At 45.2% G+C, this 16,628-nt stretch overlaps 2 protein-coding genes across 2 annotated transcripts in view; both read left to right on the top strand.

Moving 5' to 3' along the window:
• Positions 1-7,132, top strand: part of LOC136674319 (unconventional myosin-XVIIIa-like) — a 93,979-nt gene extending 86,847 nt beyond the window's left edge. Inside the window, exons 41-42 of the mRNA XM_066650251.1 lie at positions 823-945; positions 4,239-7,132. Of these exons, the coding sequence (XP_066506348.1) occupies positions 823-945; positions 4,239-4,371 (256 nt within the window). The 3' untranslated portion in view covers positions 4,372-7,132. The remainder of the gene's footprint in view (positions 1-822; positions 946-4,238) is intronic.
• Positions 1,049-2,938, top strand: LOC136675116 (uncharacterized). Its single transcript, XM_066651540.1, has 2 exons — positions 1,049-1,065; positions 1,435-2,938. The coding sequence occupies exons 1-2, from the start codon at positions 1,049-1,051 to the stop codon at positions 2,936-2,938; spliced, it is 1,521 nt and encodes a 506-aa protein (XP_066507637.1).
• Positions 7,133-16,628: the final 9,496 nt, after the last annotated feature.

The following is a 16,628-nucleotide window of genomic DNA, read 5'->3' on the forward strand; positions in this document are numbered from 1 at the left end:
CATTGTTCATTCGTTACTGTGAGAATTAAATGCCATTGAGCATTGAGAGCATTTGTGAGGTCAGGTGTGATGTGCGCTGAGCTGGAGAGAGGCTCATCGCATCTTCACATCAAGGGGTATAAGATCCCACGCTTATACCCACAGCTGCGCTGTTTAATGAGTAGAAAATTACCCTTATCCTCTGTTAGCCCTATTAGCATTTTTTGTCATAGGATCTAGTGGAAAACTGGTCATATACAAGCTTCAGTGATTGTGTTTTTTCACTAGTGTAAGAGACTGGGTGCAGTGTTATTAGCTTTATTATCTGTGATGTGCACTGTATAGACACGGCCTGAGCTCCTGTCTATTGACTGACATAGATGAACGTGACATTTACCTGAGGACTAAAAGCATTGAAATAAACAATAAAACTATTTCTTGGTATTGAGTAAGTACACAATATGGCAGCAATTATACACAGCAATGTCCCCTGCAGCCCATGTATTGGATAGTGCTCTGTCCAGAGGTTCTGAGAACACAATTCCACTGCTTCATAGACTCACACAGGGTTTCATTCCACCCCACCCACTGTATTTGTTTACCCTTGTTTAACTCAAGTCAATACACTGTTCTTTACATCCCACCATTCCCCACCGGTCAATCCCTTACCTGATGTGTTGGGTTCTCTGACTTACTAACCCCCACAACAGCAAGGTTTGAAATGTTTGAATGCCTGTGTGTTCTCCTGGCAACCATCATCTTCCCCGTTAACATTTGTATAACACCAGCTGGGCATAGTTCAAATGACGGCAGTCACCCATTTGTTCTTTCTGTTTTTCACAGTGGGGATGACTCTGACTTGGACTCTGAGGTGGAGGATCGTGTGGATGGGGTGAAATCATGGCTCTCAAAGAATAAGGGCTCTGCCAAGACTCTTTCAGACGAGGGCGGCTTCAAGAACCCTAGGTTAGTAACGAGCAGCTCTACCTGCTTATTACAGCACCTTCCTCCTAGGCTTGAAAAGGTAGAGCCTTATCTCACCCTCCTCGAGACTCGGCTGGGGGAGGGGATGGAGAGAGAGCTGGGGCCTGTGCTACCTGAAGCTGTGCTGAACGGTGGGCTATTTCACTCGATTATTGCTTAGCTAATGGAATATTGCGGCAGAAGCTTTTTCTGATGGGATTCACAGAGGTATCCGAAGGCTAGGTGGGTCAAGACGATATCACGGTTTACCTGCAGTGGCTTTTTCCACCAGGAGGAAGCTAAAGGGGCATCTGTTTCAAGGATTTGCTATGTTTATTTGTAAAAAAAAAAATAGCACTTTGGGAGTTCACTTTTATGTGTTTATCTTTTCCTGTCTGATTTGTTCAGGGATTTCCATTTCATTATATCATTTACCTTTTCCTTTTCACTTTCCATCTTCGTTGTCTGTCTATTTCTCTCCCTCCCGAAAAGCCTCAAGTACCCTAATGCAGCTAACGCAAATGTCAAAGATGTAAAAGAAGGAAAAGAAGGTAAGGAAGGTCTGGAAATCAAAGATAAAGACGGCAAAACTGGTGATCAGAGCAGGTCAGTGTCTGTCATGAGCACCCTCAGCTACAGGAAGCGGTCCAACCTGAAGGACTCCATCGGAGGCACAGGGGACGAGAGCTCCCTCTTCAGTGCCCTAAAAGAGCAGCCGGATGTCCCGGACCGTTCTTCCTTCCGCAAGGCAAAGAGCAAATCCGGGGACAGGGCTGCAGATGACCCAGATGATCGAAGCTCTGTCATCTCCCTCGCTTACTCTGAGGCTACCAGCATTTCTAGGAAAGGCCTTGACAGACGCTGGACGAAGAGTAGCCCAGAGTTTGATAAAGAATCGACAGTGTCCTCGGTGGCTCCCAGTAGAACCTCGGTGCGCCGCAGCCAGGACAAGGATGACGATGCTATGTCCACTCTAAGCAACTACAGCTTGCGCCGCAGTGCCTCATGGAGGGACGAGAGCCGTAGCGACTTTGGGTCTTCGGTTAGTCCCGGCATGACTCGCCGTTCTGGAGGACAGAGTCCCGGAAGTGTCAGTGTCACCTCCAGGGCGTCCTTGGCCCGTAGCAGCAGGCTAAGTGAGTTCGGCGTGGACCTGGATGACGACGACGATGATGCGATCAGTGTGGCATACAGCGAGGGGGGAGTCTCAGCCTACAGCCCACGATCTCTGGTCCGAAGCCTTTCTACCCCTTCCCAGGGTCGCTCGAATGAAGAAGGCATGGATGTCAAACCAGCCGGTCACCGCAACTATCTAGACCCTGATCTGGAGAAAGCCATCAATGAAGTTCTCAGCTTCAAACCCATCAAGTTCAAGCGCCGCAGTCTGGAAGACTCAGACGAGGAGCAAAGCAAGGGCGGAACAGAAGGAGGCCTGGACAACCGAAAGAGTGCCTGCAGTGTCAAGAGCGTCCTGCAAGATGACGACGAAGACGACGACGTCGGCTTGGGCCGAAGCACGTCCAGTCTCCGACGCTCGGCATCAGGCTCAGCCCTGGACTACGGTCGCTCCACCAGCGGCTTAAGCTCTCACAGCCGCAGCAGCTCTCGGAAAGCCAAGAAGAAGAAGAAGAACAATCGAGACTCGGAATCTGAAAGCTCCTCAGAGGAGGAGCGCCGGAAGAGCTCCAGGAAGAAAGGGAAGAAGGGATCGAGGAAGGGAAGGAAGAAGGAGAGTGAGTCCGAATCTGAATCGTCTGAATCGGAGTCATCAGAGTCTGAATCGTCCTCTGAATCATCAAGCTCCGGGTCAACCATCTCCTACAGGAGCACCAGCAGCATCAAGAAGGGCTTGGTGAAAGGGGCCGAGGGTTCGGGCGAGGAAAGGGGACCGGACAGTCCTGTGGAGAGACCCCCTAGCAAGAAAGAGATGAAGAAGAAGAAGAAGAAAATGGACAGCCTGGTGATGAAGTACCTCTACAGAGCCGATGATGATTAAAACACGCAGCAGGTGACTGGAGGAAGCGCATGGTGTTCTACTAACACATTAGCCACCTCTGGACCGACACTAGGATGGTGTTCACACCAGTTTAACAACTAACCATGGTCTACGCCGCATGCTGTGGAGCTCTCGAGAGCAGGGCTGGCATTTGGCCCAGCCAGGCGTGAACTATTAACACTCTTTAAAGTTTAACTTGCAGAAGAGATTGAAATTAATGACCTGCTTAACACAGCTTTTGTTTAGTCGCAGAGAAGAGCATGGTTTGCTTCACGACTTCTTTCCTTCCCCCCTCGAGTAGAATAGGTTTATCATCTAATCGTCTGCTTCTTCTTCTTCCCCAGAAAGAGGTTTGTTTAGAGCGGCGAAGCAGGGAGCCTTGCATGAAGGCACACATGCTAATTCACATTGTGATAAATGACTCCACTGCAACCAAGCAGCACTAGCTCCGGAGAAGTTAATTTAGACAGACCTCCACAGCATATGTTTTTATTTTCTTTTGCTGATACTGCACCAGCTATAATTCTTAGTGTTTGATACACTATAAGCCATTTAGTTTGCAGTGGGGTGTTAAAAACATCTATTAAAGCTAAGAGCGTTTAATCATGGACAAAAAAATCAGCCAAGATTAATTTACTGTGGTTTTAGTGTTGTGTGGAGTGTACAGTAAATAAATAACTTTTGAAACACCTTGTTTCTCTAGGAATGAGAGTTTCTGGATAAACTTTGATGTAGTTAGCTTTAGTTAGCTGTGGTTTGCGGGTCCTGGGCTGCACAGTTTTATTTATATCACTATTCAGAACGGCTGATTTAAACGCCTGTTCCTTTAAATAATAATGAGCCGCTCGCTGTTCACCCCGACCCTGAGTGCACAGCAGTGAGGAGCAGAAGCTCTGGTTTTTAAGCCGTTTTCGCTCGGTTCCATCTTTGTTTTCTCTATTTTTTTAGTGAGTTCTCTTATTTTTCCGCACTCGTTGTGCCAATTTTGCTCGGTTTAACCTCGTCTATTCGCTCCCACATTATCAGGGTCCAGTGCTGTGATTGGTCAGACTCAGACAAAGGGTCGGGACAGTCCCAATGTGTCTAAACATGACGTGACAGTAGCAGAAAGGGTCATGTTAATGTTGGTTAGATCCGACGTGGTGAAGGAATGGAGGTCTCCAGAACCAGTCGGGAGCCCCTGGAGGAGTTAGACCACCCAAGACAGAGCTCCAGCTGAAAAGCTTTGTTTAAAATCGCACCCTTCTCCTTCATTTTGTATTCTGTCTAACAGCATCACTTTTCTGTTTCCCCCCTCCAGCCCCGTCCCCTACAGGAGTCACCTGAGCCGAACAGAGGAAGAAACGACGGAGGAGAAAGACCTCCAGGAGACCAGCCAGAGTCTTGTGAGCGACAACAATGATGATCCCAGGCTTTCAGAGGCCACGGCATAGTCCCAAACTGTCGCCAATAACAGCACTGCACTGGATTCTGGGAGATTTTCTCACTCCCTGATCTTGCCTTCTGTCCGTCTCAGAGACTCTGGGCTGCTAGCGGCCTTTTTGGACAAAATAAACTCCAGCTTAGCGCCTGTGGTTTGTGTTATTTAATAATAGAGCTTTAAAATAAGAATCTAAAGACGTGGGCGGAGTGAAGTCCGTGAGTCTGCTTTGAAAAGATTGCCTCTTAAAGTGTTCTTTACGCTACAAACTTCTCATCAGAGGACTGTCGCCTTTAAGGCTCCAGGAGGAGACCACTGCTGGCTTCCAAAATTCCCATCCTTAAACATCTACTTAATTCTACTCCAATGATCCATTAGATGAAAGCCATATCTGTTACTCTGCATACATAGTTTGCCCCCTTTCCGCCCTATGTTTTAAAGACCGGGACCCCTACAGGACCACGCCAGTGCAGGAAGCAGGTGGTGGTGTGTTAGTGGGTGTTGCGTTGGTACAAGTGGATCAGACACAGCAGTGGCTGCTGGAGTTTTTAAACACTATGTCCACTCACCGTCCACTCTGTTAGACACCCCTACCTCGTTGGTCCACCTTGTAGATGTAAAGTCATATCCTGTAGACCGTCATCAGAGGACAGAGGGCGCTGTCGGCTTGGTGGACTGTTCTTGGCCCAGTGAGTCTGAGGGGTTTTAAAAATGGTGGTGCCCTCCTACTGCGGTGGTCCTGTGGGGGTCCTGAGCATTGGAAATCTGGGTGAAAGTGGGCCAACTCAGTATGCATGGACTACAAGTCACATTCGAGATGGTTTCACTTGTGGAAATCATTTTTAAAAGGTGGGTTATTCACTTTATCATAGTCACAATTGGGGTAAAACCTTTATATCTGAATATGGACTGCCCACTGCTCTTAAAAGTGGGGTTTTGTTGATTAAAGGATGAACGGATTAGGTCCACAACGACTCGAACAATAACCATGCTCCATTAACACCCATTCAGCACAAAGAAGGCTTTCCCCATATGGGAGATATGAGGTTTCGTTCCAAACAACACTTCTCAAAGCAGCCTATTCTTTCTTTTAGCAGCAGCTGAAGTGTTATTTCCCCGTTCTGTGGAAGCAGGACGCCAGCTTACGGGAGCTGTATCGATATTTCTGAACCTGAGCTGGGCTTAGCACAGCAGGCCAACTGCCCACCGCCGCCGCCTGCTTCCTCTAACAGCCTCGGTGACATAATGCTGTCTGTAGGAAACGTTTGCCGAGACCTCTCTCCAGGGGGAAACGTAAACACTCGGCATCATTATTGTGAGAAAAACGCTCTTTACCTTTAGGAACCGGGACTTGTTTTTTTCCAGAGATTTGCTCAGTCAGACCGCTGCTGTGTGGACGTCGTGACGTTTGTCTTTAAACTGCTGGACGTTCGTCAGCCTCGGTGCTCTCTTCAGTTTGATCACTTCTTTATCTCCTCAGATCTCGTTGGGTTCGCTGCACTTACTGTTTTCAAAGGGATTGGATTCACGTATCTTTTATTTATTTCCAGATGCCTCTACTTTATTTTCCGAAGCCTACATTGGTTCGGCAGAGTATTAGATTTCCGTCATTTCCCACTCGCCCCTGATCAGCTGAGACACTTGCTTCTTTAGTTTAGAGCTGGAGCTACATCGCTAACAATCGGTGGCTGGTTCGCTAACAATCGACTCTTTCAGAGCCCAGTGTAAACACCTCTCTCTTTTTTTTCTGATGTGATAAACATGCATTAATTCTAATTGGAAAATGTACAATGACAAATTGTTGTCCACATTTTACCACATTTCACACTCGCCCTCACCCTCCTTTGTGCCCCTCCCCCCACTCCTGCAACATATTCGCTCTGACCAATGAGCAGTTGAGGTGTGTTGTCGTCACCAAGCGACTGGTGCGTTGTTTTATTTTCGAGGGAGGTCTGAACCAGTCTTTACTGGGAGACAATCGTCACAACAAACAAAACTTCAGCGCATAGCCGAACCCCACAGTCAGCCATCTTGGATCACCGGATTTTGGGTTACAGTTGCGATTCGTGTTTTTCTTATTTATAAACAAGTTCAGTTTGAAGGATCCACTTTGTTTTTTTTTAACTGTAGGATTGAAGGGCAGCACCTGAGGTGCTACACTGTGATGTTTGTGTAAACGTCGCTAATGTTAGCTTTGTAGCTTCAGACTTTGGCTGGTGGGCTACAGCTGGGGCAGGTGGGCAGTTGGGGAAATCTAACTTCTGCCAAACCATTCCTTCAAAAATCCTTTTAAATGTGAAATTCTCAGAATCTATTTTCATGTTGGATTCATTTACATTTTTTTTTGCCTTAACACTGATGTCCCGTAGCTGGAGACAGTAGAATTATGAATATTTAGTGTTATAAATATATATCTGCCAAAACACAGTGTGTGAATTATGGACTGGTGTAGAACAGTTATAACATACAAATATGATTTGTTTTTGATCCCCAGGCTTTTGTGTGCTCTCGCAATAAACCAGGGGTAGAATGTAATGCGTTTGCTGGAAGGTTTATTAGCATCTCATTTAGCTTCTGCTTAATATCTCCTTTTTTTTTTTTTAATGTAGGAATGTTTTCTTACCAAAATGTGTGAAACGACACGTTGTGTGCGCTACTGTTGTAGCTTATGCAATAAAAGCAAAGGAAAATATAGTATATTTATTATATATATATTTGAGAAACAGCTCATATACATCAACTTAGGAATGAGGCATTAGTTTTATTGTAAATAAAGAAGGGTGATTGTTTGCATTGTCTCTTTTGTTGTGGTTTTTCTCATCTCTTTTACATAGGCTCTTCAGGAATATTCCCGTTTTAATGGTTTATAAATGTGTTATTCCATGCTTATTCATGTGTTATGACGCACCTGTATATGTAGGTAGCCTTTAGTTAAAGTCTTGAAGGATCGTGGAGGACGTGAAAGCGGCATCATGGTGCTGCAGGTGGTGTGTTCTCCCTGTGTCTGCGTGGGTTTCCCCTGGTATCATCCCACAGTCTAAAATGGGATGCTAAGCTGCCCCCTAGTGTGAGTCCCTCCCTCCGTGTGTTGCATCGATGTGAGCATTCGGCGTAAAAACAGGTGGGGGTCTGCTGTGGCGTCCCCTAGTGGAAGCGGCTGAAAATCTTACAAACTTACAACTGTGAAAAATAAATAAATAAATAAATAAAACCGAAAGAAAACTTGCCACCCAAACTTTTGACTGGTAGGGTCAGAGGTCACGGGTGGAGAGGGATGTCTGTTTGCTTGAATAACTGAGCGCTGAGTTAAACATGAGCCCTGTTAAATATTCATTAACAGATTAGAATGCCTTTGACCTCGTTTGCATTTCAAAGTTAAAAATCATATCAGGAGGTTTAATAAAGAGTCATTATAGAGAGCCGGGTTTAGAGCTGTCCCCTGGGTTTTGTGGACGGTGCTGTCCCCAAAGCTGTGTGATGATGTGGACATCTAGTCCAGTGGTCTTTCTGTGAGGGGCACTTTAAAAGCCTCATCTTTATTCATTAGTCATTGAGCTGTTCACAGTAGTGTCTCACAGGCCACTGGAACTGTAGAATATCTGCTGGACAGAAGTGGTCCTAAGTGGATTGTTGGTGCACCACCAGGCTCCACACGCTCAATGCCAAGTGTGGGCTAGAGGGGTATAAGTGCTCCAAGCATTGGGTATTAGAGCACTGTAACTGCAGACATCCTTAAACCTTGCAGTTTTTCGTTGAGGAACATTGTTCTTGAACCTTCTTTCATTCATTTCTTTGCATTTTCTCAAATTGTCCCTGAATTTCTCAAACTGTTCCAACCTTTTTCGCTCAGGTTGTGTTTGTGTTTGTCTGTTGTATCTGACCGGAGGAGCTGCAGCGCGTGGTGTGTTTCCACTCTGCGTCCTCATGCGTGGAGGTCATGCATCCGTAAACCTGCGAATTACAGACTGTGGCTCTCGCTTGGGGTAATTCAGAGCGGGATATTTGGAGAAGTGTGTGTATGTGGGGGGGTTGGAGCCCCTATTGATGGTGGGCTGCAGCTGCCTGTCAGTATGCGGTGATGGGAAGTCTGGGAGACCCCCCGCAGGGAGCAGGTGAAGCAGCGGCGCTCATTTGCAATGCAGACAGGGCCTCCACTGTGTGTAGCGCTTTGAGCGACGCTTTGTTTGCACATATTATTTCCACCTTAATGAGCAGAACACAGCACTGCGGCTACGGAGGGGAGCCGGAGAGGTCTGGGAAGGATATGCAGTTTTTGATAGCTATAATACACACAACATGGCCAAATGTTTAAAGACAGGCTTGTCCTTCTGGCTGTTCCAGGAGTCTTCACACTGCATGTTGGAACTCTGCTGTGAGGATTTGATGGCGGTTATATCCAGGGTCCTGGGGTAGTGGGTTTATCCCTGCCTTGGGTCTATGGGTCTATGAGGAGTGTGGTGTGTTTTCCCTGTGTGTGTGTGGGTGTTTTTTTTCCATGTGCTCCCGTTTCTCCCCACAGTCCAAAAGCAAACTGAGGCGGAAACTGTCCAGAAGTGTGAGTGTGTGTGACGGGGTGAGTGTGTGAATCTGTCCACAGGTGTGAGTGTGTGAGTGACTGGGTGAGTGTGTGAAACTGTCCACAGGTGTGAGTGTGTGTGACGGGGTGAGTGTGTGAAACTGTCCACAGGTGTGAGTGTGTGAAACTGTCCACAGGTGTGAGTGTGTGACGGGGTGAGTGTGTGAGAATGTGTGACGGGGTGAGTGTGTGAATCTGTCCACAGGTGTGAGTGTGTGACGGGGTGAGTGTGTGAGAATGTGTGACGGGGTGAGTGTGTGAGAATGTGTGACGGGGTGAGTGTGTGAATCTGTCCACAGGTGTGAGTGTGTGACGGGGTGAGTGTGTGAGAATGTGTGACGGGGTGAGTGTGTGAATCTGTCCACAGGTGTGAGTGTGTGACGGGGTGAGTGTGTGAGAATGTGTGACGGGGTGAGTGTGTGAGAGTGAGTGACTGGGTGAGTGTGTGAAACTGTCCACAGGTGTGAGTGTGTGACGGGGTGAGTGTGTGAAACTGTCCACAGGTGTGAATGTGTGACGGGGTGAGTGTGTGAGACTGTGTCACGGGGTGAGTGTGTGAAACTGTCCACAGGTGTGAGTGTGTGACGGGGTGAGTGTGTGAAACTGTCCACAGGTGTGAATGTGTGAGAGTGAGTGACGGGGTGAGTGTGTAATGCCCTGCAATGGACTTGGGCCCATTCACAAAAATGGATGAATGAATGAATTCAACACAATCCATCTGAAGGTTGCCAAACATAATCATATCCCTCTTTTGTCTTCATGTAGTGCTGCATAATGAATTAGGCCGAGACAAATAAGCTTTTTGTCAATAACCTTTCATTATTTGGTTCCTAATCCTGCAACAGAACAACGGAGAACGGCCCGTTTCCAGAGAATCACCCATTTCCCAATTTTGAATGATATAACGGAAGGTGCAGAACTTTCAGGGGCTGTGTTCAAGTCAAATTCACTTCGCTTCCTCTGTTCACCGCACCGAGAGGCTGTGGGGTTTTTCTTTTTTAAAGAGGACAGTGCAAGAGCTGGAGTTTTAAACAGATAAAGTCAGGGAAGAGTCATGGTTAATCCACTGTTTACAGAAGGGTCAGATTGTAGTGATAAAAAATTCATTTTTAAATTATTCCACGTTTGAATTGTGCTGCACAAACTGAAACTGTTTCGACTCACTGAATCATTGGCCAGGAGTTCCTCCCTGTGTCCAAAATGGCTCCCTATTCACTGCTCCCTAGATTATTCACTATATAGTGCACTATTACAGGGAACTGAATTCAGGAGGGTATGATTTCGGACACTACCTCGTGGGTTTTTACCAAACATCGCAGTGGATCATGGGTAATCTGATATCTGTTACGGTATACTGGTTGTACACTACTCTTTGCAGTGCATTGTGGGATTGTTTGCACTGATAATTGTCCACTGTGTTTTCGGACACTACTACAAAATGGCGGAACCCCAAAAAAGTGCACTATATAGTGAATAGGGCACTCTTTCGGACACACACCTGACTCCTAGACGCTCAAAGAATCAGTGCTTTGGGAGTTGACTCAAAATCAGTAAATACTTTTAGACTTTATTTTGCCCGCTCTCACTGTGCAGAACACACACAGAACCCCAACACGGAGAATAAGACATAGGGTTAAATGCTGGTGTAACTGGCTGCTGCATTGTGTGCACTTGTGGAGTATGAATTCTCAGTGGCCTCCATCAAGCTCTTCCTCAGACGTGGAGTATAATACCTGTCGCCGCAGCTCATCTCCTGGAAGGGGGGCTGTGCTCCCTGGGGCTAATTAGCTGGTCTCCCCTCGCTCTCCAGCTTCACCTCTCCATTCTGAGGATGGATTTCTCCCCCCGTGTCTAATGGCTTTTTAATGCAGCCATTGTCTGGCTTCGTCAATACAAATTCACTTAAGCAGCCCGCTAATAAATATCCTGCTGAAAATCTTTGCTGTATAATTCCTGTATGAGGCCAGATGGAGCGTGGTCAATGCCTGCCGTTATGCTCGGGCTGATAAGTGATGAAGTGCCTGGCGCTGGAGAACAGGTACGGGGGACACTGGCAAAGCTGAGCTCGGGCTAATCACTGTGCAGCGAGGCTGATGGCTTGTGAACGGCGTGGTTTGTTTAGGACTGAGTTTGCTCAGCAGTCCTGGGGCTCATTATGAAGGAAGGCCAAGGAAGGGCTGTGTGGAGTTATATTTAGGATGATGATTAATGTTTAATCTGGAATATTAAGGGGTTATAAACTTTAATGCAGCTTCTCTCGTGTTGTAATCGATGCCGGTTCCGTCCTCGTCTCAGGACGACAGAGTTAATGCCACACGACTCAGTGACTGAGTGAAAAAAATGGCCAAAGATGTGAGTGTTTGAGGGTGTATGTGAATGAGTGAGCGAGTGAGTGAGTGAAACTGTCCACGTGTGAGTGAGTGAGTGAGTGAGTGAGTGAGTGAGTGAAAGAAACTGTCCACGTGTGAGTTAGTGAGTGAGTGAGTGAAAGAAACAATCCAAGTGTGAGTGAGCGAGTGAGTGGAAGAAACTTCACAGGTGAGTGAGTGAGTGAGTGAGTGAGCAAGTGAGTGGAAGAAACTGTTCACAGGTGAGTGAGTGAGTGAGTGAAAGAAACTGTCCACATGTGTGTTTGAGTTAGTGAGTGAGTGAAAGAAACTATCCATGTGTGAGTGAGAGAGTGAGTGAGCAAGTGAGTGGAAGAAACTGTTCACAGGTGAGTGAGTGAGTGGAAGAAACTGTTCACAGGTGAGTGAGTGAGTGAGTGAAAGAAACTGTCCACATGTGTGTTTGAGTTAGTGAGTGAGTGAAAGAAACTATCCATGTGTGAGTGAGAGAGTGAGTGAGTGAGCAAGTGAGTGGAAGAAACTGTTCACAGGTGAGTGAGTGAGTGAAAGAAACTGTCCACATGTGTGTTTGAGTTAGTGAGTGAGTGAAAGAAACTATCCATGTGTGAGTGAGAGAGTGAGTGAGTGAGCAAGTGAGTGGAAGAAACTGTTCACAGGTGAGTGAGTGAGTGAAAGAAACTGTCCACATGTGTGTTTGAGTTAGTGAGTGAGTGAAAGAAACTATCCATGTGTGAGTGAGAGAGTGAGTGAGCAAGTGAGTGGAAGAAACTGTTCACAGGTGAGTGAGCAAGTGAGTGGAAGAAACTGTTCACAGGTGAGTGAGTGAGTGGAAGAAACTGTTCACAGGTGAGTGAGTGAGTGGAAGAAACTGTTCACAGGTGAGTGAGTGAGTGAGTGAAAGAAACTGTCCACATGTATATTTGAGTTAGTGAGTGAGTGAGTGAGTGAAAGAAACTATCCATGTGTGAGTGAGAGAATGAGTGAGTGAGCAAGTGAGTGGAAGAAACTGTTCACAGGTGAGTGAGTGAGTGGAAGAAACTGTCCATGTGTGACTGAGAGAATGAGTGAGTGAGCAAGTGAGTGGAAGAAACTGTCCACGTGTGTGTTTGAGTTAGTGAGTGAGTGAGTGAGTGAGTGGAAGAAACTGTTCACAGGTGGGTGAGTGAGTGAAAGAATCTATCCATGTGTGAGTGAGAGAATGAGTGAGTGAGCAAGTGAGTGGAAGAAACTGTTCACAGGTGGGTGAGTGAGTGAAAGAATCTATCCATGTGTGAGTGAGAGAATGAGTGAGTGAGCAAGTGAGTGGAAGAAACTGTTCACAGGTGAGTGAGTGAGTGAAAGGAACAATCCAAGTGTGAGTGAGAGAATGAGCGAGTGAGTGGAAGAAACTTCACAGGTGAGTGAGTGAGTGAAAGAAACTGTCCACGTGTGAGTGAGTGAGTGAGTGAAACTGTCCACATGTGTTTGAGTTAGTGAGTGAGTAAGTGAAAGAATCTATCCATGTGTGAGTGAGAGAATGAGTGAGTGAGCAAGTGTGGAAGAAACTTCACAGGTGAGTGAGTGAGTGAGTGAGTGAGCGAGTGAAAGAAACTATCCATGTGTGAATGAGAGAGTGAGTGGGTGGGTGGGCGAGCGACTGAAAGTTAAACTGTCCACAGGTGTGTGTGAGTGATGGGTGAATGTGTGAAATTGAGCACATATGTGGGTGAGCGTGTGATGTTTGTGTCCAGTGTTTGAGCTCTGTGCGGTGATTGTAGATGGACGCTGGACCTGCTGCGATCCTCATCCAGATTAAGAGGTTACAGAATGAATGAATGAATCCGCTGTGTGGAAGGTTCAGTAGACCAGTAAGACCAGTTCAGACGGACCAATAGATCTGCTTCAGAGACTAGAACTAACGTTTGTACTTGAACTCGCATTGTACCTTGTAGACATTTTTGAACAGTGATGACACAGGCGTAATCACCTTTTTATTTCCATTCACAGCATCCGGCAGACGTTCGGGTCCGATTTTAAATGTTTTACAGGAGTCCCACCCAAAGACTCGGGTCCCATTTTCCACGTGGAAGGCACCGATGTTCTACTGACCCCCACTGGCATAATTCAGTGCTAATTTGGAGAATGCAGCTCTTATAGAGCGACTTTCCTCTCTCCCCTCAGGATGTGTTTTTCAGAGGTAAGCTGAGGTCAGCACTGTCCCGAGGGGATTGAGTTATATCAGTGAGGAGTGTTCTGGCGGTTGGGAAAAATGTGGAGGACAAGCTCTTTTTATTTTTGGCCCCAAAACGTCCACCTTCTGCAGGATCACCTCACTTTCTCAATGCTTTTATAAAACAGAGCTTTGTCTAACAGTAAAGTCAGTGAACAGCTGTCTGTGTCTAATAGAGGGGACAGGGTATGGGAGGAATGTTTAAAACTCCAGCAGCACTGCTGTGTCTGATCCACTACTCTGTATGTAAGACACACTAAGGGTCAGTCCCATTCCTTCCCTTGGCCCTAACACTCTGTTTTACCTAAGGTTGGGGTGTCTTGGTTCTTATTGAGTTAGAGGGACAGGGCAAAGTGTTAGAGCCAAGGGGAGAAATGGGACTGGCCCCTTGTGTGTCTTGCATAAACTGTAAAACATTTCTTGTAAATTTTACAGTAAAATACTGGCAGCAGAGTTCCCAGCCATTTACTGTATTTTTACAGGAACACTACTGTATTTCAAATTTACAGAATATTACTGTAATTGAATAATACAATAATTTACTGTAAATACTGTGATTTACAGTAAAATACTGGCATCAGAGTTCCCAGTCATTTACTGTATTTGTACAGGAACACAACTGCATTTCAAATTTACAGCATATTACTGTAATTGAGTAATACAATAATTTTGTTTAAAATTGCTGTAACTTTACAGCAATTTTTACAGTAAGTCTGCTACAGTATTTTACTGTAAATCACAGTATTTACAGTAAAATACTGTAGTAGACTTGCTGTAAATTTACAGCAATTTTTTACAGTGTAGATAGTAGTAAATAGTACAGGCTCTTTTAACAGGGATTTTACAGAGAAACACTATATAGGTTATGAATGTATTATCCATAAATCACCGGTTAGAAGCAGTGCAGGGACCAAATAAATTCACAAATGTCAGTATTTTGTCCTTTAAAAACTACGATAACCACTGTATTATCTTACTTTAATGTAGTTCCAATGGTGTATGACCCTTTACTGGATACGAGCAGAAAACACCATTGTTAATAAGCTGATAGTCGGTAGTAAGTAAATTTCCAGTTCCACGTTAAATGGCGAAGCAATTACATTCAGACACTTGACACTGCAACTTTTAAGGTGGAACTTCATGTCACAGATATGATTGTGGAACACTTCTGAAGGACAATGACACCTTAATTTCACTAAACGTCCATCAGCACTCATCTGATATCACTGCAGACTGGCACAGCTGCGCACAGAGCTCTGCTAATCACATGGGAATTAACTCACACTCACAGTCAGTCACTCACACACATTAATACTCATTCACTCACTCATTCATTGTCACTGCACCACAAAGAGGGTGGGGCCATTGCTCACATACTCAAATTCATCCACTCCCTCCCTCCCTCACACAACCCCTGACTCACTCACTCGCCCATGAATTGATTTTACACCACAAGAGAGGGCTATTGCTCACATACTTACTCACACTCAGGGACTCGTCCACAAAGGGGTGCTGTTGTGCTCCGCATCAATGCTACAGTGTGTTCCTGTTCGATAGCAGCCTCTCGTTTCCGTGTGTGAGCGGAGTGATCGTAACGCTCCTGACCCTGTGGCAGAAAGGTCCGGCTGATTAATGGCTTCCTCTTCAACGCCAGCCTGGCTAACGGTTAATGAAAGCTTTGGGGGCTAGTTAGCATCGGCTCATTTGCATTATGCAAAGCAGCCGCCTTTTATTCTTTTTATTCAGCCACTTCTTTTCAAACAGATGGCGGACAAAAGTGTGGTCTCTGGAGTAACTGACCATCGTTTCGCTGCAGTGGACTCCACTGGACACTCGTACGTGCATCCGGGTCACTGTCTTCCTGACCCTGCCTCAGCAGATCCGACGGGCCTTGGAGAAGTTTGATGAGCAGATGCTGGCACTCACCGCTGGCGCTCGCGCGCAGGATTTAATGCTGACCAGTGTTTTCGCTGACTACACAAGATTCCTAAACCAGGGCAAGCTGCCAGCTCCCTTTGTTCAGGCTCACAGTAACACAACCTGACAACACTCAATATTAATTACAGATCATAATAGAATATTACACCTCATTGATTTGTGTAATGTGGTGTTATAGTGTTTATTAAAAATCCAGTCGTGATTGATTTGCTTTGTGTTTGAACACAAGAATAAAACGGTTAATTTAAATCACCAGTTAATTACCAGTGTTTCATTTGTAATAACAGTGGAGTCATTTTAATCCTGTATCAATCTACAGAGTGTAGTGTTTACATTCTGATGATAATAATATAGAGAGTGAATCTACTGTAAAGTGTGTGTATAGTGTTTAAAGCTTGTTAATGATGACTAATTTAATCCAGTATGAGTCTACTGTACAACACCTGTTATTGTTACTATGTTATTACAACTTAGTAATGATCTACAGTATGAATCTACTCTATAGCATGTTACTGCACTGTTATTGTTACTATGTTATAACAACTTAGTAATGATTTACAGTATGAATCTACAGTACAATACGTGTTATTGTTATTGTTACTATGTTATAACATCTTAGTAATGATTTACAGTGTGAATCTACTGTAAAGAACATGTTATTGTTACTGTTATTGTTACTATGTTATAACAGCTTAGTAATGATCTACTGTACAGCATGTGTAATGTTTAAAGTCTGATAATAATAATAATAATAATAATAATAATAATAATAAAAGTGGTGTGTGGTTTATTTCTAGTAAAAATCAACTGTACGGTGTGTGTAGTGTTTACAAACCAATAATAATACATTTTAAAGTTATTGTAAACCCATTTGAATCTACTGTACTCTATGGTTATTATTATCAGACGGTAAACAGACAGTAACAGTGATTTACTCCAGTGTGAATCTGAGAGTCATAATAACACTCCCCCTACATTTTAGGGAAAATTAGATCCCAGAGGTCAGAACATTTCTATGAGGACTGGACTGTACTCAGCCACGGGGGATGGTCACTGCACCACTCCGACTCATCCCAAAGCTAACAGATGGAGTTTTGGGATAGAGACCATTGTTTCGGGGCTTTGTCTCCCTCCAGCTGAAGAATTCAGCCTCATTTACAGCTGCTCCAGAGCATCCTTAGTTTGTTCCATACTCCTCC

The sequence above is a fragment of the Hoplias malabaricus genome, chromosome 18 (assembly GCF_029633855.1).
Source record: "Hoplias malabaricus isolate fHopMal1 chromosome 18, fHopMal1.hap1, whole genome shotgun sequence".
In the NCBI taxonomy this organism is placed as follows: domain Eukaryota; kingdom Metazoa; phylum Chordata; class Actinopteri; order Characiformes; family Erythrinidae; genus Hoplias; species Hoplias malabaricus.